General features: G+C 37.3%; 3 protein-coding genes across 4 annotated transcripts; 2 read left to right on the plus strand and 1 right to left on the minus strand.

The window, feature by feature from the left end:
• Positions 1-1,511: 1,511 nt before the first annotated feature.
• On the plus strand, positions 1,512-7,809 carry ints14 (integrator complex subunit 14). Its single transcript, XM_074632822.1, has 12 exons — positions 1,512-1,669; positions 1,868-2,154; positions 3,161-3,268; positions 3,846-4,001; positions 4,344-4,462; positions 4,557-4,699; positions 4,794-4,886; positions 5,298-5,442; positions 5,568-5,701; positions 6,035-6,153; positions 6,422-6,487; positions 6,570-7,809. The coding sequence occupies exons 2-12, from the start codon at positions 1,933-1,935 to the stop codon at positions 6,801-6,803; spliced, it is 1,539 nt and encodes a 512-aa protein (XP_074488923.1). The 5' UTR covers positions 1,512-1,669; positions 1,868-1,932; the 3' UTR covers positions 6,804-7,809.
• Positions 7,070-13,218, minus strand: hacd3 (3-hydroxyacyl-CoA dehydratase 3). The gene is made up of 11 exons (XM_074632823.1): positions 13,008-13,218; positions 11,314-11,356; positions 11,154-11,227; positions 10,882-11,046; positions 10,357-10,402; positions 10,094-10,204; positions 9,870-9,997; positions 9,096-9,208; positions 8,126-8,232; positions 7,917-8,048; positions 7,070-7,808 (listed from the first exon to the last, which is right to left on the minus strand). The coding sequence occupies exons 1-11, from the start codon at positions 13,083-13,085 to the stop codon at positions 7,732-7,734; spliced, it is 1,074 nt and encodes a 357-aa protein (XP_074488924.1). The 5' UTR covers positions 13,086-13,218; the 3' UTR covers positions 7,070-7,731.
• Positions 13,204-19,047, plus strand: ppcdc (phosphopantothenoylcysteine decarboxylase). Of its 2 annotated transcripts, none has more exons than XM_074632825.1 (5): positions 13,204-13,535; positions 15,442-15,537; positions 15,961-16,089; positions 16,187-16,371; positions 18,394-19,047. In XM_074632825.1, the coding sequence occupies exons 1-4, from the start codon at positions 13,392-13,394 to the stop codon at positions 16,346-16,348; spliced, it is 531 nt and encodes a 176-aa protein (XP_074488926.1). In that variant the 5' UTR covers positions 13,204-13,391; the 3' UTR covers positions 16,349-16,371; positions 18,394-19,047. The 2 variants fall into 2 exon arrangements, with proteins under 2 accessions (XP_074488926.1, XP_074488925.1); XM_074632824.1 differs by having other exon boundaries at positions 16,203-16,371.
• Positions 19,048-25,456: the final 6,409 nt, after the last annotated feature.

Below are 25,456 nucleotides of genomic sequence, written 5' to 3' on the forward strand. Positions count from 1 at the left end.
TGACATTTTACGGCATACTATACTATGACTTTTTTTCATGAAATTTTTTGACATAGTATACGATGACTTTTTTTCATAACATTTTTGGAAATATTATACTATAACTTTTTTCATGAAATCTTTTGGCATAATATACTCTGACTTTTTTTGGTGACATTTTTTGACATACTATATGCTATGACTTTTTTTGGTGAAATTTTAAACCTTACTATACTGTGACTTATTTTCATGAACATTTTCGAGATTATTAATTACTTTTTTCAACATACTATACTATGACGTTTTTTGGACTTGTTTTGACATACTATACTATGACTTTTTTCAAAATACTATACTATGACTTTTTTATGACTTTGTTTGACATACTATATTAAGACTTTTTTTCATTTTTTTCACATAATACACTGACTTTTTTTATTACTTTTTTTGCGACATACTATGACGTTTTTGGGACTTTTTTTTGACACACTATACTATGACGTTTTGGTGATTTTTTTTCAACATACGACAACATGATTTTTTTTATTTTTTTCATAGAATATACTATGACTTTTTTTGGACTTTTTTCGACATCCTATGACTTTTTTTGACATACTATACCATGACTGTTTTCGACACACTATGCTATGACTTTTTTATGGCTTCTTTTCGACATACTATACTATGACTTATTTCTTACTTTTTACTTTTTTTTTAATGACATACTATATTACATACTATGATTTATTATGACATACTATACTATGTCATTTTATGGCATATTATATTTATATTTTTATGGCATACTATACTATGACATTTTATTCTATACTGTGATTTTTTTATGAGATACTACACCGATCAGCCATAAAATCAAGACCACTGACCAGTGAAGTGAATAACATTGATCATGTCGTTACAATGCCACCTGGCAGTGGGTGGGATATATCAGGTCAGGGTGTCCATGCTGTCATAATGATTCAAGATTCAAGATTCAAGATGTTTATTGTCACGCCGGTTGTACAGGTACAAACGTGTGAAATACTTTTTGCTGGGAAGCTCCATTAAAATAATGAATTATATTACATTTACATTTACATTACAATTACATTTACATTACAATTATAAAAAGAAATACTTTATACAAGGGCATATTAAGAACATATGTATTAAGAATATATACAGTATATACAGTATAGGATATATTTTTGTGTAAGAATGTGTCAAATGAATTATAGATTTAAAAGTCTGATGGCCTGGGGGAAAAAACTGTTCCTCAGTCTGCTGGTGTGAGTCCTGGGGGTCCTGTATCTTCTACCAGAGGGCAGGAGGGAGAACAGGCTGTTGTGGGGGGGTGTCATGTCCTTAATGACCCTCAGGGACTTCCTGAGGCACCGCTGGGTGTACAGCTCCTGCAGGCTGGGCATGATATGGCTGATCGGTGTATACTATATTATCATTTAGTTTAAAAACAACAACCACAAGTTGCGGACTGACTTCTTAGATCAAACTCTAGCCTTCATGTTGATATTCGATTTTATGTGTAGGTTTTTCAGCACAGAGATATGAAAATGTCCAAAGAGATCACGTGGTAGGAACTATTTATTCTAAAGTGCATCGCTGTCACCCGGACGGAAGTAGTGGTGCACACTTCAACACAAACAGTGGATAGCGAGCGAAACGTTGAATGGCACGTAAATATATATATATATATATATATATTAAGTTGTTATCAGATTAATTAATGACTGTATAGTACTGCAGTGGATAGTTATCTGATCGCATGTGTTGAATGCCACATGTGTTAATATGCCCTCCAGAGACACCACATAAAGCTAAGTTAGCCACCTTCTCCTCTTACTCTTTGTTTTCTTTCTCTCTCCTGCAGTGGGAGCACGTTGGTGGTGCTTTAACTCCAGTGTGTTATTGGTAATCTATATAAGTTAAGTCAACATGCCTACCGTGGTCCTGATGGACGTGTCTCTGTCCATGACCCGGCCAGTGGCTCTGGATGGCAATGAGGAGTTTCAGAGGAAGAACCTGGCTGTCCACGGACTCAATATGTTGTTTGAACACATGGCCTCTAACTACCGGCTGGAGTTCACATCACTGATGGCCTTCTCTTCTCTCTGGGAGCTCCTGGTACCTTTCACCAGAGACTACAACGCATTACAGGTAAAACAAAGTGCCTCATATGAGAATGTCAATATGAGAAGTCAGAGCATGTTTTGCTCTCCTGATTCCTCCTTTTTTGTTATTGTTTTTTTTTTCTCCTTCTGAAACTTATAGCATCAGTTCAAAATCATATATATATACACACACATATATATATATATATACAGTATATATATACGTATACATATGTATATATATATACACATATATATATACATATAAACAATTCTCACAGAACTATGAAGTATCAAGGTTATAACATATATATATATATACTAATATTTCAGTTTAGTACAGCAGATAAACATTTAAGAAGAATGTTTTTCTTTCTCACTCACTGTGATCTGAGATAAAACATTAGTGTGCGAATCGTTGGACCGCCGTCTCTGTTCCCTTCACTGTGTAGATGATTCAGAAGCCATATGTTCCATTTAACCCGATTAATGTTGTGATTGGATGTTACCATTTCAGAGTTACACAGATAAAAATATATATGTATATATATATATATATATATGTATATCTATACTGTATTTGTATATATATATTTATATATATTCATCATCACATTTAATTCATGATGTCTAATTATCTTTTGATATGTTGAGATACATTTTCTTTTTTTTTCTGTACTGTTTTTTGTATGTATTTCATTGTTTTTATTGGATTATTTTCCACTGTCCACATTGTTTAACTTTTGTTGTATTTTTTAAATTATGTTAGTTTAGATCTTTCTTCCTTTTTTGTTATTGTTTTTTTCTCCTGGGGTTGGGGGGGAGGTCTTTTGTATGAGCCTGTGGCTTCTTGACCTCTCCTGACACATTTCTTTTTTGTTTTTTTCATTGACTTGATTTTGTGCAGTTTTATTTATGTGCAAATATATATAATATATAATATAATATATATAAATAAATCGTCACCTGAGTTTGACCTCAGAGAAAACAAGTCTGACATTGGAGAAGAGTTGGGAATTAGCTAATGAATGCATTTTTTTTTCTGTGTGCAGGAGGCTCTGGGCAACCTGGAAGACTATGACAAGACCTGTGTTGAATCAGCTCTTAATGGAGTTAGTAACGTGGTACAGCAGGAGTGGGGCAGTGCCTGTCCCTGTCAGGTAATTTCTCAGATCTTTTATAATAATAATAATAAGAAGAAGAAGAAGAAGAAGAAATGTATTTATATAGCACTTCTCAAAACAGATGTCTACAAAGTGCTTCACATGACAATAAAAGCAGATTAATAAAGTAAAAGATATGGTAACTGCTAAAACAGAACATCACAGAACATATCAATAATAGTAGAAGTGGTAAAATGGTATGACAAGTTGATAAAAACAAATATACAGTATATATACAAACATGTGTATAAATGTACACATGCGTCCAGAAACAGGTGTATACATACATATATTTATACCCTTCTGCTTATAGGAATGCTATCCTAAAAAAATGTGTTTTCAAAAGTTTTTTAAAAGTGGATACAGAGTTAGATGATCGTATCTCTATAGGAAGTGCAGTCCAGAGTTTGGGAACCCTGACAATATCATTTATACAATATCATCACACCTCCTGAATTTAGTATTGATTAAATAAAGCTGGTCAAATAATTTTTCCATTGTGATTTCAGCCATCTGTATCCATCCTTTGTTACATATGGTGATGTTTGTGCACCTCCCTCCTTTTGTCCTATAGGTGGTGCTGGTTACTGATGGATCTCTTGGTATTGGCAAGGGTTCCCTACGTCACTCCCTCCAATCCCTGAAGCATCGTGGGGATGACAAGAAGTTCCCACTCCCTTTCCCTTTCCCTACAAAAATGTTCATCATGTCTGTAGCCAATGCAGAGGAGGTAATGACTGAGTCAACAATTAATTGCCATTTACTTGCATCTTGATCTGAACACAGTCAGTGTAAAACCATGGAGGGAATTTGATCAGATACCATGCAGCCAGAAGCAGCTGGTCATGAACAAGATCTAAGGAGATGGCTTCTACTGGGACTTAATATATTAAATATTTTTCAAGAAATCTTAGCATGAGAGAAAGGCAGTTTGACAGTTGTTACACTTTTGAGCTAAGAGAGTTTAGAGATTCATAGTGACGAGTATTGATGACTACGTCATTGAAAAGTTTGCAATTGCTATAGATTAGCTAGCTGCAATCAATGTAACCCCTGTCTTGTGTAATTGCAGTTACAGATGACCGATGCCATGGACAACTTGGAGGAGCTACTTCGTCTCAGCGGAGGTGACGGACAGATCTTCACTATGGAGGGACCACTTTGCATGAAGAGTGTACAGGCCATGTTTGGGTACGACTCTTACTGGTGATATAATCCAGAAAAAAAAGTGCTTTTTCATATTTGACTTACTTAGGAGCTATTGTGTGTCTTTGTATGTCTTCAGGAGGCTGATTGATCACGCCTACTCTCCCTTCCATGCTGTCCTGCACTGTGGGAACTTGTCCTCAGACGTTCAGGTGTTCCCTCGGCCTGAGCCTATCGTAATGGATGAAGAGGTGGAGCCCATGCCCCGATCAGTTAATCCAGGTACCCAGCTGGCTTCAAATTTAACAATTTATATTTAAAGTTAAACCATTTTTATCCCTTTATCACATCTTCATTCTTGTTATACTTGTTTCAGATTTGGAAATTGTGGGCTTCATTGAAATTCCTGACATTGCCAGCCCTCCCGTTATTTCCAGACACTTGGTACTGCCTATTAATGTAAACAAAGGTTAGTGTTGAACATTTCTTTGTGTTGTTTTAAAGAAAATCGAAACATTCATAGACAAATCAGCCGTATAGCTCATTGCTTTTGGTCTAACTGCTTTTTTACAAAATTTTCTTTTTCTCTTTTTCTTATTTTCCCACACTTGAAGTTATTCCCAGCTTCAAGAAAACATTATTCACTACGGTTTACAGTCATTAAAGTGGTTAAAAAACAACAATTAACTGTTAAATTACAAAGTGTTTGTGATGCAAATAATATTTTGGAAACCCCATTTTTACACAAATAATTGTCACTTTTCATATTCAAAGTAAACACATCTTTTTTTTTTAAACACAAAAAACAAAATCATTGAGCCCTCAGCATGCCACGTCAGATTCTGGTATTTTCAATGTATTTTATTTATATTGATTTCAGAGGTGGATGAAGTTGGCACAGGAACCACAGATGAGCTTGAGGAGGAACCCTCTGCCAGTCAAATGGCAGGCAAAAGTCCAAATTTTTGTGTTCTTTTACATGGCAGCCTTAAAGTGGAGGGTATGGTGGCACTGGTCCAGCTGGGGTGAGCTTTTTATATTTAAAATATTTGAATTATGTTGTGTTCAGAATTTCGCGCATTTAAATTAGGACACCTAAAACAACTTCATATATGAAGAAATGGCCTAAATCTAGTTTGCTTTTCTCCAGGCCAGAGTGGTACGGCATGCTGTACTCCCAAGCAGACAGCAAGAAGAAATCTAACCTGATGATGTCTCTGTTTGAGCCTGGTTCAGAGCCGCTGCCTTGGCTGGGCAAGATCACACATTTGGGACCAATATCCGGTAACCCTTCACCACTTCTGGTTTCTCTGCAGACACAAACAAGCAAACAAACAAAACGTCTAGCATACTGTATATACTTTATAGTTTCTTGTTCCTGAAGGCATCATTTTCATTTTAAGAGTATGGCATGTTTGGTATATTGTAAAACTCTGCATTGTCATGTAACTCATGACACACTAACCCTTGTACGGGTAAATGATTGTTTTTTTTTCCTAAAGATCAAAGACCTCTCTGTTCATAATTAAGCAGTTAATCATTTACACAGCTTTGATTTGGCTGCCTTTGATCGTGATACTGACTTCACTCTGTTTCATCACCCTCCTGGTATTTCAGAGGCTACTGAAAATCCCTATGGAGAAGATGACAGTAAAAGTCCTTTCCCTCTGCAGCCCTCGGTCAAACGAAGCTATGCCCAGAATGTCACTGTGTGGATTAAGGCCAGTGGACTACAGGTACAGTAAAGTCACTGCATAAAAGCACTGTTTGTTAGGTTTTAAGAGAAATGAAGGTTGGTTTGAGTCGGTAGAGGTCACAATTACACAGCGTCCTTTGTGTTCCCAAAGTCCAGTTTCAATTTAGAGACTGATTGACTGAACTGGCTAACAAATGAACTGAATATATAATGAACATACTGAGATGTTATTATAAACGAGTCAAAACATGTTTGAGAATCATTTCTGGTCATCACTAATTTAGGTTATTTATGCTGTCATTCTACAGACTGATGTGCAGAAGATCCTGAGGAATGCAAGGAAATTGCCAGATAAAACTCAAACCTTCTATAAGGTAAGTCTAGCTGAAAATGACTCTGAACTAGGAACTCTATTTTTCATGATTTAAATTACCGTTTTGTATTTGAATCTGTCAGGAGCTGAACCGTCTTCGGAAAGCTGCCTTGGCTTTCGGTTTCTGGGAGCTCCTGAAGGGAGTGGCCGACCTGCTGGAGAGAGAGTGCACCCTGCTGCCGGACTCGGCCCATCCGGACGCTGCTTTCCAGCTCTCCCATGCTGCACAGCAACTCAAATTGGCCAGCACTGGTGACTCCCAGTATGCCGCTTTTGATCACAACATTGCTCCCATGCACACGGACTTCTCCAGCTGAGCCACGTCTGAATTGGTAAAAATTGAGGAGTCTAAGCCTCTGTCTGAGTCAACGTTGAAACAGCACCTGTGTGTTTAAAGAACTCATAAAATGGGGCTGCTTCAAGAACCATATGTGGAACCTAAATGAGCCAGATCGATAACTTACCGTCATTCTTTGACACTGCCTAAACATGGCAAAACGTACATAATGAGGTGTTTGTAATATGTTAGCATGTACATAATTTTTTTAACATGTTTCTTTGTAGGACCTTTTTCACCAATTGACCAGATACAAATTTTTATTCAGTGTCAAATAACATTTACAGGAAACCTGTGAAATTCTGTCAAAATAATTAAACAGAGCGAGGAAGGGATACAAATTCTAAGTAGCTGGTTATTATTGAGCAGAAGGGACATAAATGGTTTCTGTATCTTAGCAATCGCCAGTGTAATTTCCCCTGAGATTTGTGGGACGGTTCAGAAATCTGGAATGATAACGAATACAGTATTTGTTGAGAACGTTGTCACTTTCTTCATCCATACACAAACCACAGGTCATTTTAACCAAACTCAAATTCAAATGTATCTCAATTCTCAACCAAGATTAAAAGGATAAAGAAACCGCATAACACAGGATATCAAGTATGTACTATGGCTTATTTTAGCTCCACTTATCTACAAAATACAAACTTACATCTAAGAGAAATCAATCACCAGTAAATGAGACGTCAATGCAATGATGAAATATTGCATCATCTGTTCATATTGACCAGAAAGGAAATCATTTTAGTGAGCGCAAACAGGCCGTGGAAAAGAATAACAACTTCCTCATAACAAAAACTAGAACTGATATGACTGGAGCATGGTTTATGAGCATCATTTAAAACATTTTATCCAGAAATAAGCAGGCAGCAAAGGTGTTTGAGGAGTGTTGTTGGAACTATATCTCAATTTGCTTTCCTCTTTTTGGTACGGAAACGCCTCTTCCTCTGCTTGTAAAGATGACGGAAGTTGATAACAAGTCCTGAGGGGGCGGGAAACCGAAAGGTTGATATCAGAACAAACATGATCACATTAGAACATAATATTAGCTCAAAGATCTATATGATTAATGTTTTATCTGGAGACTTACCGAGAAACATGAGGACAAGATAGATGTGCAGGACGTGAGAGAAGCTGATGGAGATACCGACGGCTTTCGGCAGAGGAATGCTGAAGAGTTTGGTCTCGTCAAAGATGGGAATGGATTGTATCACAGCAACAGCTGCATGGGATTGCGACATACATTTTAGTACTTGTATGTGAAGAATTATTAATTCTGAGAGATGTAAACAAGCTCACCTTCAGCTAGAACACCTAATGGGTACAGTGGTATCCAGATTGTGTAGCGCAGCCATGTGAGAGTTTTCCACTCTGTATTGAAACAGCCCAGCATGTAAAACGGATACCTGAAATTAGAGCATCGTGTTAGTTTTAGGGAGGAAACGAGACGTGTTGCTAATCAACTGACGCATCAATAACAGTCCATCTTCAGATCAATGCAGCCTGAATGCCCTGCTGTTTCTTGTTACACCAACTGCTGCACCCATCTGCTGCTTAGTAAAGTTCAACCTCCAATTGAGTCTGTGCTGCTGCTGCTCTGAGAGGATTTGCATTATGCCCTTTTACTGACTGTGCTTGTTGTGTCAACAGCTAATGCCACAGATGCCATACTGCAACAGTTTTACCATTTGTTGTAGGGCTGCAACTAACTTATCAATATTAATATGCTTATTATTTTCTTGATTAATTGTTTGATCTATAAAACATCAGAAAACAGTATAAAATGCCCTAGAGCTCAAGGTGACGTCATTAAATGTTTTGTTTTGTCCGACCAACAGTGCAAACCCCAAAATATTCACTTTACTATAATTTAAGGCCAAGAAAAGCAACACACATTGTCATACTTGAGATCCTGGAACCATCAAATGTTTTTGTATTTATTATGGCATACTATATATCTCCAATATTGTTTAAACGTCTATATCTTATTGACAACAAAATCCACAATTCAATAGAAGTTTATGTCTATTAAGAGAACTTTTGATGTGATTTTAAATATACTGGCTTTATACAGAAGATTGTGCTGACTGCCGAGACTTTGACTTGAAAATAATCATCAGATTTTACTAAATCCAATTAAGTGACTGTTCAATTAGATTCAAGAGCTTCATTGTCATTATGCACAATGAAACTGCAGTTGCGTCAGCCACAAATGGTGCACTGTATTAAAAACAGTGTGACAAACAATGACAAGCAGATGCATACTTACCTAAAAATCTCAATGGCGCTCCACAGATAGAAAACGAAGAACACAACTGGCTTGTTGTGCATTTCTTCCAAACTACCAAAAATGATGAAGAGGATAAAATTCCTTCCAACCACCTATTAAAAGGGAAAAAAAACACAGGAATGAGTAGTTAAAAATGAAATGTATTGGCACTCTGTTGCACGAAGCAGGTGTCACTGCACATCAGTAAACTAAAAGTGAAACGAAAACATAAGCAGTGAAAAATATATTTAGTAAACTGAAACTAAATAAAAACTATATTGTTTAAGAAAACTAAATTGAAACGATATTGCCGGTTTGAAACTAACAAAAAAATAAAATTAAAATGAATGTAAATTGAATTCAGTTTTAGTTTTTTAGCTGTAATATATCACTACCGAAAAAAAGGAGATGGCATGTATTTCCGTAAACTCTCATGACATTGAACCACAGAAATGAAACAGATTTAACATTTTAAAGATGGTGTTTTGCTAAAATTAAACATTAAACATTATGGCCATTCCTACACAGTTCTCCAACTATGTATTTTGTATGTATATGTAGCTAAATATTTCTGAAACATACCTGGCCCTCACAAAAACAAACTAAAACTAACCTAAAAACTATACCTTTCTGAAAAACTGAAACTAAACTAAAACTAGCAAACACATGCTGAAAACTAACCAAGTTAAAAAATTAAATAAAATAAAAGCTTATTGAAAATTCATAAAAGCTATTATAACCTTGCTACACATCCAACAAACGAGCAGCCCATACCTGTATAACAGTTGGAATAACACCTGTCCGGACTACACCAAAAGCAGCGTTGAGGACCTCTACTGCTGCCAGGATCTGGCAGAAGAACATCACGTCCGATATGGTGTGAAATGTGTCGTAGAGAGAATCTGAAATGAGAGCAGTGTTATAAATGATGAAGAAATTGATCAAAGAGGGAAAAACAATGAGAAAGTTAAAGCCACAGCAGTCTTGTATTTCCTCACCTTGGCCAAAGATAAAGAGCCGCACGGTCATGTTGACAAAGATCCATGAGAAACCAAGAAACTGCACCAGGTTATATAGGAACAAATATCCTGTTTTCATGCTGACAAACCCTGAAACATTTGAAAGATGAAGAAAACATTGAGGCAACTGACAACAACTTGCTTGAATTAAGATAGGACGACCAAAATAACTCTTCACCAAAATACTGGGAACAAAATTGTTGGACTTTAGAGAAACGGGTATTCATCCAGAAAGTACTCACCTTCCTCTTCATGCCTTGAAGCCTTCAGACGGTTTCTTTTCTCCTCCTTTTCAAAGTAAAAAAATAAAATATACAAGTGTTCAACTTTGCCTTTGGTATCAATAGTACAATCTTAGTCAGTTAAACATTTTGCAATATTGAGTATGTTATTTAAAGAGGACATATTATGCTTATTTTCAGGTTCATACTTGTACTTTTGGTTTCTACTAGAACATGTTCAAAAAAACACTTTACTTTATTTACAACTCATACCGGCTGTGCTCAGTCTGCTCTGATTGGTCAACAGAATCAAGGCGTTTCCGGCAGTTCAGAGCAGTGTTTCTGTGGGGGGAGAGTAACTCCCTTTGGCGTGGACTTAGGGCTTTGTAACTTTGCAGACCTTTTACATGCACAAAAAAAAACTATATGACACACTAAAGGAAAGGGGAAAAGCTCAAAAGCACAATAGGTCCCCCTTTATACAGCTGTCAAATGCACAGGGTAGCACATGAAAATGTCCCTCTGATGGAAAAACTTGAATCTCACCTTTTCCCGGATCTCCATCTCAGCGTCTGACTCATCCAGCCAGCGGTCAAAGTCCGGCACCAAGAAGACTGGTTTGCGCTCCTGTAGCGTCAGTCTTTCCCACCAGCCTCGCTGCTCTTTCTGCAATGTAATATTCACCTGCCGCTGCGTGGACCTGTTGCTCACCTGGAAACACACAGGCTCATTTAATGAGCACAGTCAGCAAAACTAGAAGAGCAAAAGTAAGAAAGGAGAAGTAGATATCGAGGACTGATTTTTAAATGGAGACATACCTCTGACTTTACTGGTAAAAGGAACTCCAAGCTGAACTCATATTCATTTTGTCCCTTTGCACCATGGCCCTGGGCTACACACAAAACACCACAAGAACGTCACGAATCAGGAACTTCTTAAAACATTCCTATTGTCAAATGAACATGAAATGCATGTTACCTCTAAACCGAAGCACTTTTTCATGTACGTGGACTTCAATATTCTGCAAAAAACAAACAGAGAGGCAGATGATGAGTTTATACTTCCTCCTACAGAGTGAGAATTAAAGCATTATATTAACACCTGTGCACAATACAGCTGAACAGAGACAATAATAAAACATGTAAAAGACATTTTCAAAACATTAACAATCTATAATCCATCAACAAGAAAGTTTGCTCCGGCTGGTGGGCGGTGCTTGGTATTTCCTCAACTGATCTCAACATGGCTGCCAGGTCACAAACTTTCTCATTTTACAGCTAAACAGTAAACTACAAGATGTTTCTGAGAACATTTGAGGTGAGAAATAGGCATTACAGTCACAGAATATTGATTCATATTTGATCAGCGCTGCCTAGTTTGACCGTTTGATCGGAGTTCACGAGTGATTGACAGCTGCTCAGAGACGGCAGGCTCCAGCTGGGCTCTGATTGGTTGTGCACCGGAGGACACAGAGGCACATCATTTCTTTCAGATTTCCTGTCTCTTGCACTACTGTCAAGGCTTATGGAAAGGAGGCTGGGTCACGGGCGGACATGGGTCTCGGGTTATGGGGTATAACACATGCGCAGTGAAACTGCAGTCGTGCGTTGCGATTGGCTCAATTCCGGCGAGTGCAGGCGAGATTTTACGGCGCATGTGTTATACCCCCAAAGAAATGAGGTGTTGATGACGCCTGACCCAGCCTCCTTTCCATAGGCCTTGACTACTGTCAGGATATAGTGACCATTTTATAAAAAAATAACTTTTAAAAATCATATTTGCTCCAATTCTGCTCACTGCAGCTTTAATTACAAACCACAATCAATTCTTTGTTTGAAGAAACTCAGAAGAAAATGAGCCGTTCCACACAATCTCCACCCTGAATCAGCTCTTGTTCATGTTACTGTTTGTATGTATATATATAAACAGTATATCAGTGCTATAAAACAAACAAACTATATGACTATGATGCCAACATTTAAACAGGAGTACACAGAAGTGTGCTGAAGAAGGTCCTTCCTGCAGCCTGGAGTTGGGGTGACATCTAATAGGGTGAAGCAACACCTGCTTTTTAAGATAAGATAAGATATTCCTTTATTAGTCCCGCAGTGGGGACATTTGCAGAGTACAGCAGCAAAGGAGATAGCGCAAAAAACAAGATGCATCTGCTAACACAGTAAAAAAAGAAAGGAAGCGCTAAACAAAAGCGTTACAAAATATGAACCATTTAAAAAGAAGGAAGTATAAAAATAGGAGCAGTATATACAGTATTGCCAATAAACAGACTATTAACAAAATTGCACACAAGTGGCAAATGATATATTACCCTTAATAACCCATGCAACTGATTGCACACACACCAGTGTCTTAAAACCATGCTACTGATGTAGTGCGTCACTGAACAGGTTTGGAGCTGATCATAAACCTAATAAGATAATAACAGCCCTTGTAGCAGAGGGCCATGCAAATATGTATTATCATCTAAAATCATCTTCTGGTCACCATCCAATATGCAAAGTGTGTGCAGCTTTTTACAGGAAACTACACCCTTCATTTGAATGATTTAATATTTCCCCTTAGAGGCATAAAATAGTGCACGAGCCGGTCAGAAAGCACGTAAATGCGTGCACGCAGTTTGTGTGTTACCCCAGCTGGTCCTTTTACTATCTCACCTGCGCGTCTGTCAGCTCCACTCGCAGGTAAACCTCTTCATGGCGTTGAGCCCAGTAAACGAGAGGTGTGAGTGGCATTGTTGCGTTATTTTGTAGAGCTTTGCCTCAAACAAATGTCAGACTGAACAGACAATGAATGAAGTCTCCTCGCGTCATGCTAGCTGCTGTTCCTGGAAAGCTTCATCAGCACACAGCCAGAATATCCTGCATGAACGTACGTGCGCGTTCTCGCCATCCTAGCAACGTAACGACGTGCTCGTCCAGGAGACGCAGCTCTCCTCTGATTGGCTGGCTGGTAAATGTTTACGGAAGTAGATAAACAGAAAGTGATTTACCGCAGTAAGCGACGCAGTTTGTCACCTTGTTGTTGGTGATTAAGCAAATATGCAGACAGATGAGCATGTTTTTGATGTAAAATCTGATTTGTTGACATCTTGCGGGACATTTCGTGTTCTTGTTGGTGTGACTGGAAGCGTGGCAGCCTTGAAACTGCCTCTCCTGGTGACACAGCTGCTTCAGCTGCCTGGGGTGAGCTACTTCTAGTGTTTAAAGTTTAGTGCTTTTAGTGATTGTTTCTTCTGTCTTGCCTCTCTTACTTTAACACTAAATATATGCCCTTGCATCAGCTCACATTATTGTTTCTCTACTTGGCACAACTCACCTTATAACCACAAGAGGGAGATGTTGCAGCTGTTAGTCAGCTGTTTATAAAACATCTCAACAGTGTAATCTTGTTATTATAGTCCTCTCTCTCAGCTGCAGTATTGTTATTTTACTTTCAGATATATAGTCTTTTTTCATTTAAAACCTGGGATTGAACTAACAAAAGTCGCTCCAGCCTCCTCAGTAGTAATAGAAACCCTTTAATAGGCTGTCAATGGGAAACTAAAAAGAGATGTGAAGTGACAGTAAGGGGAGATATCTGTGTTATTGAGTGAAATGTTACATAGAATAAGGACAGTGTTAGGGTTTTATATTGTTTTACTAAACAGGTTTGAGACATATTTATATGCTGTAAACATTCTTATTTGCAAGGAACATTCAGCAGGAGAGAGAGAAAGTCAAACTCTGGGAATTACACTAAGTAATGAATGTATCTAGTATAGTATGTCATGAAAAAAGTCATAGTATAGTCCTGGGGTCAGCACCTGCGGCTCTTCAGCTCCTCTCCAGTGGCTCCCTGTTTTTTTAAAATGGAAATGAATAACTGTTTTTTTGTTTACATTTTCATTTTTACTTATCATTGCTGTAGGTCTACGGTACGACGGAGTATTAGGGCCACATTGAGGGAAAAAAATGTATCTGAGATTTCGAGAATAAAGTCATAATATTACAAGAATGAAGTTGTAATATTATGATAATAAAGTCATAAGTTCAAGAGAAAAAAAGTCTATAATAAAAAATTATAATATTATAAAGTATTAATTTTACATGTTATTTTCTTTTTTTCTCGTAAAGTTATGACTTTGTTCTCGTAATATTACGACTTTTTTTTCATGTAAAGTTATGACTTTATTCTTGTAATATTATGACTTTTTTCTCGTAATCTACGATTTTTTCCCCTCAATGTGGCCCTAATACTCCGCAGTACATTTGCACTCGGGCCCTCACTGCATTAGACTTATATACTATATACTTAGACTATAAACTGTGTTACCTTCATCACAATGCTCAAATGTTTTGCAGCTTCAGACAGATTTTTTTTTTTTTTGCCTAAAATGGCTCTTTTGATAGTAAAGGTTGCCGACCCCTTGTATAGTATGTCATAAAAAGGTCATAAAAAAGTCAGGTAAATATACATCTACTGATGCACGTAGACACATCTAAGTGCATCAGTAGTAGTAGCTGACTTTAGACAGTAAGAATCTAACCCATAACTCGCACTGATAGTCCCATTTGTTTACATTCTACCAGAACAGCAACTGTTATAGTATAGCATGCCATAAAAAGGTCATTAAAAAGTCATAGTATAGTATGCCATAAACATTTTCATAATATAGTATGCCATACAAAAAGGTCATAAATGGTCAGAGTATAGTATGTCATTAAAAAGTAATTGTATAGTAGGCTATGGCATGACAATTTCCATAATATAGTATGCCATAAAAATTTCATAACATGGTATGTCATAAAATTGTAAAAAGAAGGTCATAAAAGATGTCATTAAAAAGTCAGACTTTAATATGCTAACATTGTATAATGAAATTACATACTGCATGGTCCTGAGAAGTGCAGTCAAAACCACACAATCCTGTGAAAGGTACTAAGGTATACTAAAGTGTAAGACTCATAAAATGGTCTCTAAGATAAAGATCAGTTAACTCAACTTGTGTAGGAGTCTCTTTTTAGTTTCCCACCTCTTCAGCATTGTAGCAATACTAAAAGATGCTTTTAAAAATCCCTGTGACAGTTGTTGTCTTGTTTTGTGCCTTAGGTGGATGTAAGAGTAGTCACCACAGAGCATGCCAAGCATTTCTACAATCCTGCAGAAGTTTCAGTAAAAATCTACAGTGACAAGGATGAATGGGAGGTAATGAACTTGCCAAATGTCCTAGTATCGCCATTCAGTCTATAGCAGAGTTTCTCAATCTTGGTGCTACTGATAAGCTGACTGGATTGTGTAAGATTTCTAAAATTTATATTTTAAGAACTGGTATATTTTTAATATTAAATGAAATAGGTATGGCTGCATACAGTCCATTTTCAGCTCCCTGTATGCTCTTGAAATTTAACTTTTGAAATATAAAAAGAATATAGTCAAAATCGCATTGAGTGAATTAAAGTGTTGCAAGAGTTGTCCAGTAAACACTTGATAGCTGATCTCAGGAGAAGATTGAGACATAACAACAGGGTCACGGGCCAGAAAAGATTGAGAAACTCTGGTCTAAAGTATCATGCATTCCAGAAAGGAAGTGTGTCATTGGTTGCGTTCAACGGCATATCTCTGTTCTAGCTTTGGACTCAGAGAACCGACCCTGTGTTGCACATTGATCTAAGGCGCTGGGCAGACCTACTTGTCATTGCCCCCCTTGATGCCAACACTCTTGGAAAGATTGCTAATGGAATTTGTGACAATCTCGTGGTGAGAACATGAAATTATTATCTGATTACCTACAAAATGTTACGGCAAATAATAATTCATTACATGATTTCTCTGAAATTTAAGTGAAGTTGACCAGACTTTGTCATTGCCAGACATGTGTGGCAAGAGCCTGGGATACCAGTCGCCCCCTCCTCTTCTGCCCTGCAATGAATACAGCTATGTGGCAGCATCCCATTACAGCCCAGCAGGTATCACGGCTCACAGAGTTTGGATATGTGGAAATCCCCTGCATTGCTAAGAAGCTAGTATGTGGAGATGAAGGTGGGTAATACAAGAAAAAAAAACTAAAGTATCTACAACATCTACTTTCACCCTGATGGTTTGACCAAAACAGTCATGTCAGTCAGTCATCAGTCATTCCATTAAATAAATTCACCATAACTGTAATGTGTGCAGGTGAATTACCTTAAATGACACATACGTCAATGGCAGTAACTGTAAAATAAGCAGAATGAGCTAAATACAAGACATGGCAGATGCAGACGGATGTAGGAATGGTACTGAAAGTGAGTAGACAGGTAGTCTGTGTGTTTTAAGTGCAATGTAGTTTGATTTCCCCCTGCTAACCAGCGTTATATGCATCCTGCCTAGATTCTAAAGCATAGATTATGTTATAATTACACCTTGTCATCCTCTTCACAACTTCCAATTCTTTGCATTTATTTGCAGTTGTAGAATTAAAAGCCACAGTATCTTCTGTGTTGCTATGTGGAATACCTTCAGTTTAACATGCTTTAACAGTAGTTGCTATCATAGACCGTATATAAAAAAGGTTGCCGCCTGGTTGCTAAATCTATATGTTATATCTGCCTAACCTTGTTATTTTATGATGGATTAAACTACTCGCCATTATAGTTGGTCAATAATCTTGTGCATCTGATTAGAAGATACTAAAAACGCAAGAGTAACTTTTGATTGCGCGTTTATATATGCAATCCAATACAAACATATATTCCGAGTCAGCCCTAAGAATGAGCTTTTATAGCTATCCTACTTCAGCTAAGAGTCAGGTTGGCCTAAGGGGTAGGTTGGGGAACTGTTTTTCCCGATGACAAGCATTAAGGAGGATCGAATTGTTTGATCAAGGATTTTAAATATAAATCAGGTTCAACAACTCAGCCATGTTCTTTAAGGATATCAACAGGCTGCATGTTGTCGTTTTTTATGTCCTTATTTAACTCCTCTGCTTTTTAAACTTTCTTTGCCGTGTGTCTTGTGTGGTGGAAATTGACCGAATGAGGGAGACCAACAAAGAGAAATTTATCTTTGTGTATTTATTAAGCTTTTGCGCAAAAGGACCAAAAACCTCTAAGGTGACAGTCAGCGACTGCCGAGGAATCGATGCCGAGTGCATCCTCACCAGGGTTTTTATATGCATAAGAACAAAGAGTCAATGGTTACATTGGTTACATTTGATTTGATTACATACTATAAAGGTTACACTGGTTACATTTGATTTGATTACATACTATAAATAAAGGCACACTTTCAAGTAGGGAATTTCCATAAATGAAGGCACACTTTGTCTCAGACATGAAAGAGAAGAGTTAATGTGCAGGCTAGACTATATTTCATCCTTACATCATTTATACAGATCAGGTATTGTATAGAAAAGGACAGTTCATTTACAGTATCAGGGGTTCGAGTATAGTTCAGCGGAAAGGGAGCCAGTCATGAACAGTATAACACAGAGAATACAAAGGTTATACACTAAATGATCATTTTTTCCCTCTACATCTTGTAGTGATGTGGTGAAAAATGCTGTTTTTCTCAAGATAATCATACAGAAAGGCATGCACACAAAACTTTAAACATAATGTTATGTGGCTCCATCAACACAAGTGGTAAACATGTGCAAATTAAGATTCTGATCTTAGTTAAAAAACAAACAAGACCAGCTATCTTCAGTGACTATAAAAGTCAACTCTCTGCAGTAGCTTCACCGTCGTAGAGTAATAGATATCTGTTCTGGAAAACTTAGTATCAGTTGCAACAGGAAGCCTTACGTTTGTATTATCAGCAGAAAGTCCGTCTTTGCGTGGCAGCTCTCTGATAATGCTGTGTCCCCTTGATGTACAGTTTAGATATGCAAACACTGGGAGCGTACGAGAAAACATGTAAATTAAAGTGTGTTTGTGTGAATGGAGAATGTCCAAACGTGCATGAGAAGTATTTACAGGTGTGTGTGTTCTTCTTACCATTGCTTCCTGGCCACTGACTGCTAATTTATTCTTCCCTACAGAGGGTGTTTATGTAACTCTGTAATTCTTTACTTTATTCCAGGGAAAGGGGCCATGGCAGAGGTATCGAGTATTGTTGGTGTTATCAAACAGTTTCTTCAGAAACCAGATGAGTCATCTCAGAAAACATGAACGTGACATTGTATTGTACATTCAGCCGGCACCAAAAATGTGTGTTGACGTCATGTGTTGAAAGGTCTCTGTCTACACGTGTTGCCTAAACGTCGTCCACACTGATGTCAGGTATGGGCCTATTATTGCGTTTTGTCAAATCACTGAATAAATATAAAACTGGGTCAAATATTCTACCTTCTTAAAAATAAAAAAAGGTCATGGTAATTCCTGGGCTGTTAGCATTAACACGCTGAAATTGATATTTTGTCTTTAACATACAGAACATAATTGTAAAAATACTGTCAGTGTCAAAGATGAGAGAAATTTGGATTAAAATACTGTTAATATTAAAGGTTCAATATGTGAAAAATGCCTCGCAAAGTTAGGGTAAAAACGTGGCTTTGTATTTCATTATGAGATTAGGTTTCATCAGCAATAAGTGGCTAAGTTTGGGGAATTTCAAACATTCTGCTGTTTTTTGGGGAAAACAAGTGTCCACTGTGCTTAAAGCAACAGAGGTGTGCTTCAGGAAACTGGTCATTATGCAATAAAAAGCCACTGAATGCAAGTGCTTATTAAGTCATCCATTTCTCATTTGAGTCTGTAGAAGCTGTCATGGATCCTATGGGGTTAATTAAGTGAGACAAAGCAGCGGAAACTATTTTCCCACAAGGCACTTTGACAGGCTGGCTTTACTGCAGGACACATAACATAAAAGTGTCAGTTGAAGTATGGATGTCGCAGACTCAGCGACGACTGGGCAATAGTAGTGTCTTATTTTGGTAAATGCATACTTTTACTTAATTTGTGCAGACAATAACATTTTTTGAAAAAGGTCTTTGTAATATTGTGGCTTAGATGAGATGATATACAACACTTTGTAATTTAACAAAGTACTTTTTACCATGGCTCTAAGTACCAAAGGTCAACAGTGATGAAACCCATGGTTCACATAGTGTTAGACATGTTTATCTCTGTGAAAACCCTCCATCTCCTAACAAACCAGTCTGGATTGTGTCAAGAGAAGACAGACGAGAACGTCGAACCTAACCAGACAATGGTTTGTTTATGTGAGTGAGTGGAAGCAGATGGTAACAACTGTCTTACTTGTAACAAACTGAAAGGAACTCACCCTTGTAGGTGGCAATCTTAGAGGCATGTCTGCTCTGTAATATTAGCATGTTGGACAAGAAGTATTACAGAGATATAATTACTCAAACATTGGGATCCAAAGACAATTAACAGCTATAACAATAACAAAACAGATTTTGATTCACAAACACAATCTAAAGTTGATTATTAAAATTATTCTCCATTACACCTTTTATTGTTTTACAGCACCCTTGACAAAACACGGCCGTGTTCCTGATCACATGCATCACCGATGAATCATTAATTATATTTCTTTGTCACCGGGCTGTAAACACATGCACTTAACACATTGAAATGTCTCCTCCCTGAGAGAGTCAACCATTCCTTTGTGACCAACATTCGTGCTACATTTGTTTGTCTATGCTCTCCAGATGTCAGCAGTTATAATTTATCTGAGTTTATATCCGTTTCCACCAAATCCAAAGGAGGCAGGTGGAAATTTGGTTTGCAAATAGCCGGGGGCTGTTGAGCTGTCGAGGTTGCAGCACATGGAGGCGTGTGAATGGCTCTTCAGGCGAAGACCATTCTTCCCTGAACCGTAACTTGTCCTGCTGCTATTGGCTGCTGTGTGATTCTGTTAATGATCCCAAATGAGCATTACATCAGCCACGCCGACACAGGGCGTGTTGCTGAGACCTTGACAGCCCTGTGGAGGAGTGTGCAACCTGCAGGTGCACCTAATGGGAATAACACCATGTTCTCACAACTACGGACAAATCATTAAAACTACAGATAGGCCGTAGTCAGACGCAATGTCAAATGTGAATTGAAACTGTGCTTTCAAGGCTAAACATAATTTCTCTTCTGCCACTTCAACAACCTGTTTATCAAAAGATGATAAAGAACTCACTGAACTGTCTCACAAAAGTATTATTGCAGGACAAAACTGTGAATCCCACAAATTCAGTATAAACACTGCTGCAAATGAAGGCTTACTTAACTAAACGTGTTAAGTAAGTAAACTAAATGCTCAAGCAGCCACCAAGTCAGACTGATCCTGCAGCATACCAACTCAATCACCGTACCGCCTTCATACTTCACTGTCACACTGTCAGACTTCACAGGAACTAATTATTAGTTTGCCTTTCAGTTCAGTTAAATAATTAGCTCAATTACTCATCACTTACTTATAATTAGTTTTGTTATCGGTCCAATCTCAACTTAAAGGAATAGTTCAACATTTCTGAAATCCATCACTACCTTGCTCGCTACCTTCGGATATTAGTAACTTTATTTAATCAGGTAGTTGAGAACCAGAAACATTCATAGTCAAACAGCCACACAACCAGCATGTGAGAACTCGTCTTAGAGACAAAACAGAGTCAATGAAGTCGATAACAGGAGGCATAAGCAACATCAGATACTCCCCAAGGCGAGTGAATGAAACAAGTTTGCTGTTGACTCATTAATAGCTGCATCCTACGTGAAACTACTTCCTCTGCCAAGGTTTTATCTATTAATTTATTAATTTATTTGAGAGGGACAGAGCACAGCCTCTTAGCTGTGCCAGAGTTAGTTGATTACACCTCAGGAAACAAATAATGACCTCTCTGTTAAAGGTACCTTATGTAACAATTTACATGTATTAATCACTTTGTATTGCCAATGTGTGAACAAATTGTAACGTAACCTAAAAACAGAGACCTTCCCCGATTTTCTCGGTTGCCTGTGGACTGATTTCGATGTAAAGGACTCGGGACAGTTTTGCTTCGTAACGTTAGCTGAAGAAGTAATTTGCAAATGGCAAGATAGTTAGTGTTATGGAGGTTGGATATTACAGATAGTAACGGTGATATACAGTATGATTGTAATGTAATGTCACGTCACTGTTTTGGTTGATGACCAGGATGATCGCTCGCAACAGGACTGCAGTCCACTTAACGGCCACCGGTGTCATTAATAACAAGGACTTTCTAAAAGTTACATATAGTGCCTTTAAGTAAATTAGTATAAAAACACAATTACAAGTAAAAAGTAAAAGTTAGTAGTAAAGTATTAACTGAATTGTGTACTGTATAGTTACAATGTTTACATGAGAGAAAGGGTAGTTTGGAAGCTTTAACAGGAGAAATGTGTCTGACACTAAATAGTAAGCTATTATACTGAGCATGCAGCATGCAGAGTTCAATGCAAGTACAAAAACTGTTTTATTGTTAATTTGAAATAATAAATAAACTCTGTTATTTGCTATAATGAACCAGAATACACACAGAAACTGCATCTATTAGCAAAACAAATGTAATAACTACTTGAATGTGTGTTAACTTGCTGTAGGTAAAGTTAAATATTAGCTTTAGTTGAATCAAGAAGTGCTGCATTAGAGGATTTGATAATTGCATTGTACTCTAGATCAAAAGCTGCAGTGGAGTGACTGAAAATAAAATTACCTGAGCAGCAAGTGATTAAAAAAAAGGACAGACTTCGGATTGTCTGGTCATCCGCATTGCACAGTGCATATTGTCATAGTGTCTATATTGTACAGACATGGAACGACAAATATGCATTACATCTGCATGATAACTTGTTCTCTGTGTCAATGTCTGTGCGCGCTCAGGTGTATGTATGCCTCGTGACACTTTTCGATGAGTCTCAGGGCTCAACATGTAGTTTGTAGCCTCTGGGAATATTCAACAGTGTTTCATCAGAAACTGTATCCTGAGAGATCACCTGCTCTGCCTTCGGTGTCACCACAACTCACCTCATTGACGCTCAAAGTGGTAAACACTCAATTAGAAATGACTGAATTACATTTGTCTTGAACGTGTTACATATTGTACTTTATATATATATATATATATATTATGTGTACTTTATATACATAATGTACTGTATGTTAGAAACACAAGCAACTAGAAAGTCTTTGCTATTAGAAAAATATAAATAATTTACAGTAAACTACCTAATGAAAATCATGATGCCTTATCACCACTCTTTGCATGCATCACCATGACATTGTAACTTCTTTCTATCCATGATATGAACCCTTTGAATGTAAAATCCCCTGTTTAACACGAGCCCTTTACGAGATCATTTGTTTAACGTTTTCAGTTATCTAATAAATGTTTGCTAGACTTTATCTGTATGTATTTATGTGTATTAGATATATAACAGGAAGAAGTTTCACCGAGGGAAATAACCTTCCACAAGACAGTACTGCCAATTATGCACCCTGGGAATATTTGTCAAGAGTATCAGGAAATAAGGCAGCAGATCACTTCAAAAAGAAAGACAAAATCAAATAGTCCCTTCCCTCTGTATAATCATTCACTAACTTGGCTACCAGCGACGGGTCCCCAGGGGGATTCTGGGTGTTCTAAAAACACTGCTTGTATTTGCCTTTCCAGTCCACAATATGTGTTTAATGCATAATTTTTTCGTGTAAAGTTTGTGTTGCTGTATCCGTATGGCACACTGTTAGCCCCTTAATACTCTGTGTTGGTTTGCCTTAAGCTGTAATGCCATGGTAACTGGAAATAGGGGAGATGTGAAAGCGCCCCGTAGGGAAAAGTTCCTGCCTCCTCTCCTCAGTCAAACCCCCCGACGAGCGTCTCTTTACCTGCGATGCCACAGGGACTGACGGAAGCCACCAACTTGTCTAGACCAAGCTGTGGCAGTCCCACGGGAAGCACAAATTAGACCCCAACCCACGGGTGAGGAGGGACCAGCATGATGCAAGGACAACTAGAAATGAACTCATCCAGAGGGTGAATCAAGCAAGTGGAAGAATTTAGGTTTACAATGCCTGTATATCACCATAATGATCTGCTGCTAAACCAAACATTATGGTGATATTAGAGTGTAAATTAATTATGTTGTATACTTCAAGGCTCATGGACAAAATGTGGGACATGTCTGTCTGAGGTAATGGCTGACCTGATTTTAACTTTGGTCAACCAAAGTCAACCATTAACTACGTTAGGATGGGGTCAACAAATGGTGATTCTGTGCTAGAGCCCTACTTCACAGCAGGATTTTGTTTATACCAGCTACTTATACAGAACTTATATTACGCTCTTATTTGTTTTTAAATTCAATACCTCATCATTTTTGTACTGCAGTTCATTAGAGGTTTGAGGCATGACAGTCTGGATACAGCTATGTATACCTGCATGGGACTTTATCTGTCTTTAAGCCTAAACATGGTGTTTTTTAAGGGAAATACTTGAATATGCTGCCACTAGAATATAGCTAAATTCATTTTATATTTTTGCAGATATCATTATAGAGATGTACTCCAAATCCTTTACTTTTTCTGTGCCTTATTCTTCATCAGAAACTCTGTATTATATAGTTTACTTTGTTGTAAACCTGCAGGATTAATTAACCTTAGTCAGGGACTCCTAAACTCTTTTTTATAGTTATATGTGAATAAGCAAGAAGGAGATGGAAATGGATGCATGCTTGCAAAAAGACTTTCTTGCCTTAGTTGTTAACTTCCATGGAGTGAAATAATAAGAAATCAATAACACACACTTGTGTTATCTGTCAATGAGTGAATAAACTCTAAGTTCACTTAAGGTAGCATCTAATGTCTCGTCTTAAATTCAATGAAGTTAAATAATAATCATATTAGATTATTCCTTATTTTTGGTAGGGATGCAGCGATCCGACTTTTTCAGTCCCGATACCGATAGCAATACCTGGGCTTTGGGTATCGGCCGATACCGAGTACCGATCCGATACCGGTGATTAATTAATAAGCTGTATGTCTCACTGTGTGGAAGTGACTGGGATCAGGGTTTTTTTTATGTGTAAGGCAACATCAGGCTTGACTTAAACATTGCTCTCTTAACTTTGTAAAACTAAATGTAACAAATAAATGCATAGATATAAATGTACTGAATTGTTATTTATTATTAAAATAATAAATTGTACACCAGAAACTTGGTAGAAATCTTCAAAATTAACAAGAATTATTTACATAAATTACAATTCAAGTGTAAGCCTTTTTAATGCAACAATAAATTGGTCCACATTTAAACAGGAATTAAAATTCCAGTATATAATGTATATAAACATTGAATTGAATTGAATATATCGCCCCAATTGTCACCGATACCCGATCAAGTCAGTATCGACCCGATATCTGATCCGGTATCGGTATCGGTGCATCCATAATTTTTGGTGACTCCCTGGAATTCCCTGAAAGGTATAAGGGACCAAAACTCAGGTTTGTGAACAGCTGAAAAAGGATTGGGAAATAAGGAAATAGAAATCAATAACACACACTTGTGTTATCTGTCAATGAGTGAATAAACTCTATAAGGTATAGCATCCGATGTCTCATGTTAAATTCCATGGAGAGAAATGATAGTAATATCAGATTATTTCTTATTCAAGCGTCTCGAGATAACTTCTGTTATGATTTGATGCTATATAAAAATAAATTGAATTGAATTGAATTATTTTTGGTGAATTTCCTGAAAGGTATAAGGGACCAAAAACTCTAGTTTGGGAACAACTGAAAAAAGGAGTGAGAAATTAATTGCACACACTTGTGTTATCTTGTCAATGAGTGAATAAACTCTAAGTCCTCTTAAGGTGGAATCTGATCTGCCATGGAGTGAAATAATTATTATACTACATTATTTCTTTTTTTGTGACCCCTAATGTATAAGGGACCAAAACTCAGGTTTGTGAACAACTGAAAAAGGATTGGGAAATAAGGAAAGATAAATCAATAACACACACTTGTGTTATCTGTCAATGAGTGAATAAACTCTATGAGGTAGCATGTTAAATTCCATGGAGTGAAATGATAATAATATCAGATTATATCTTATTTTTGGGACCAAAACTCTATGAAAAGGAAGGAGAAATCAATTGCACACACTTGTGTT

This window comes from Sebastes fasciatus, chromosome 4, assembly GCF_043250625.1.
Source record: "Sebastes fasciatus isolate fSebFas1 chromosome 4, fSebFas1.pri, whole genome shotgun sequence".
In the NCBI taxonomy this organism is placed as follows: domain Eukaryota; kingdom Metazoa; phylum Chordata; class Actinopteri; order Perciformes; family Sebastidae; genus Sebastes; species Sebastes fasciatus.

Excerpts from the sequence above, each read along its gene's own strand:
- ints14 (XM_074632822.1), top strand. The coding sequence starts at position 1,933 with ATGCCTACCGTGGTCCTGATGGACGTGTCTCTGTCCATGACCCGGCCA. Across the intron at positions 2,155-3,160 it reads GAGACTACAACGCATTACAG|GAGGCTCTGGGCAACCTGGA; the intron begins GTAAAACAAAGT and ends TTCTGTGTGCAG. Across the intron at positions 4,700-4,793 it reads GCCCCGATCAGTTAATCCAG|ATTTGGAAATTGTGGGCTTC; the intron begins GTACCCAGCTGG and ends TACTTGTTTCAG.
- hacd3 (XM_074632823.1), bottom strand. The coding sequence starts at position 13,085 with ATGCCACTCACACCTCTCGTTTACTGGGCTCAACGCCATGAAGAGGTT. Across the intron at positions 8,049-8,125 it reads ATTAGGTGTTCTAGCTGAAG|CTGTTGCTGTGATACAATCC; the intron begins GTGAGCTTGTTT and ends AATCCCATGCAG. Across the intron at positions 7,809-7,916 it reads TCTTGTCCTCATGTTTCTCG|GACTTGTTATCAACTTCCGT; the intron begins GTAAGTCTCCAG and ends CCGCCCCCTCAG.
- ppcdc (XM_074632824.1), top strand. The coding sequence starts at position 13,392 with ATGCAGACAGATGAGCATGTTTTTGATGTAAAATCTGATTTGTTGACA. Across the intron at positions 13,536-15,441 it reads AGCTGCTTCAGCTGCCTGGG|GTGGATGTAAGAGTAGTCAC; the intron begins GTGAGCTACTTC and ends TTTGTGCCTTAG. Across the intron at positions 16,372-18,393 it reads GCTAGTATGTGGAGATGAAG|GGAAAGGGGCCATGGCAGAG; the intron begins GTGGGTAATACA and ends ACTTTATTCCAG.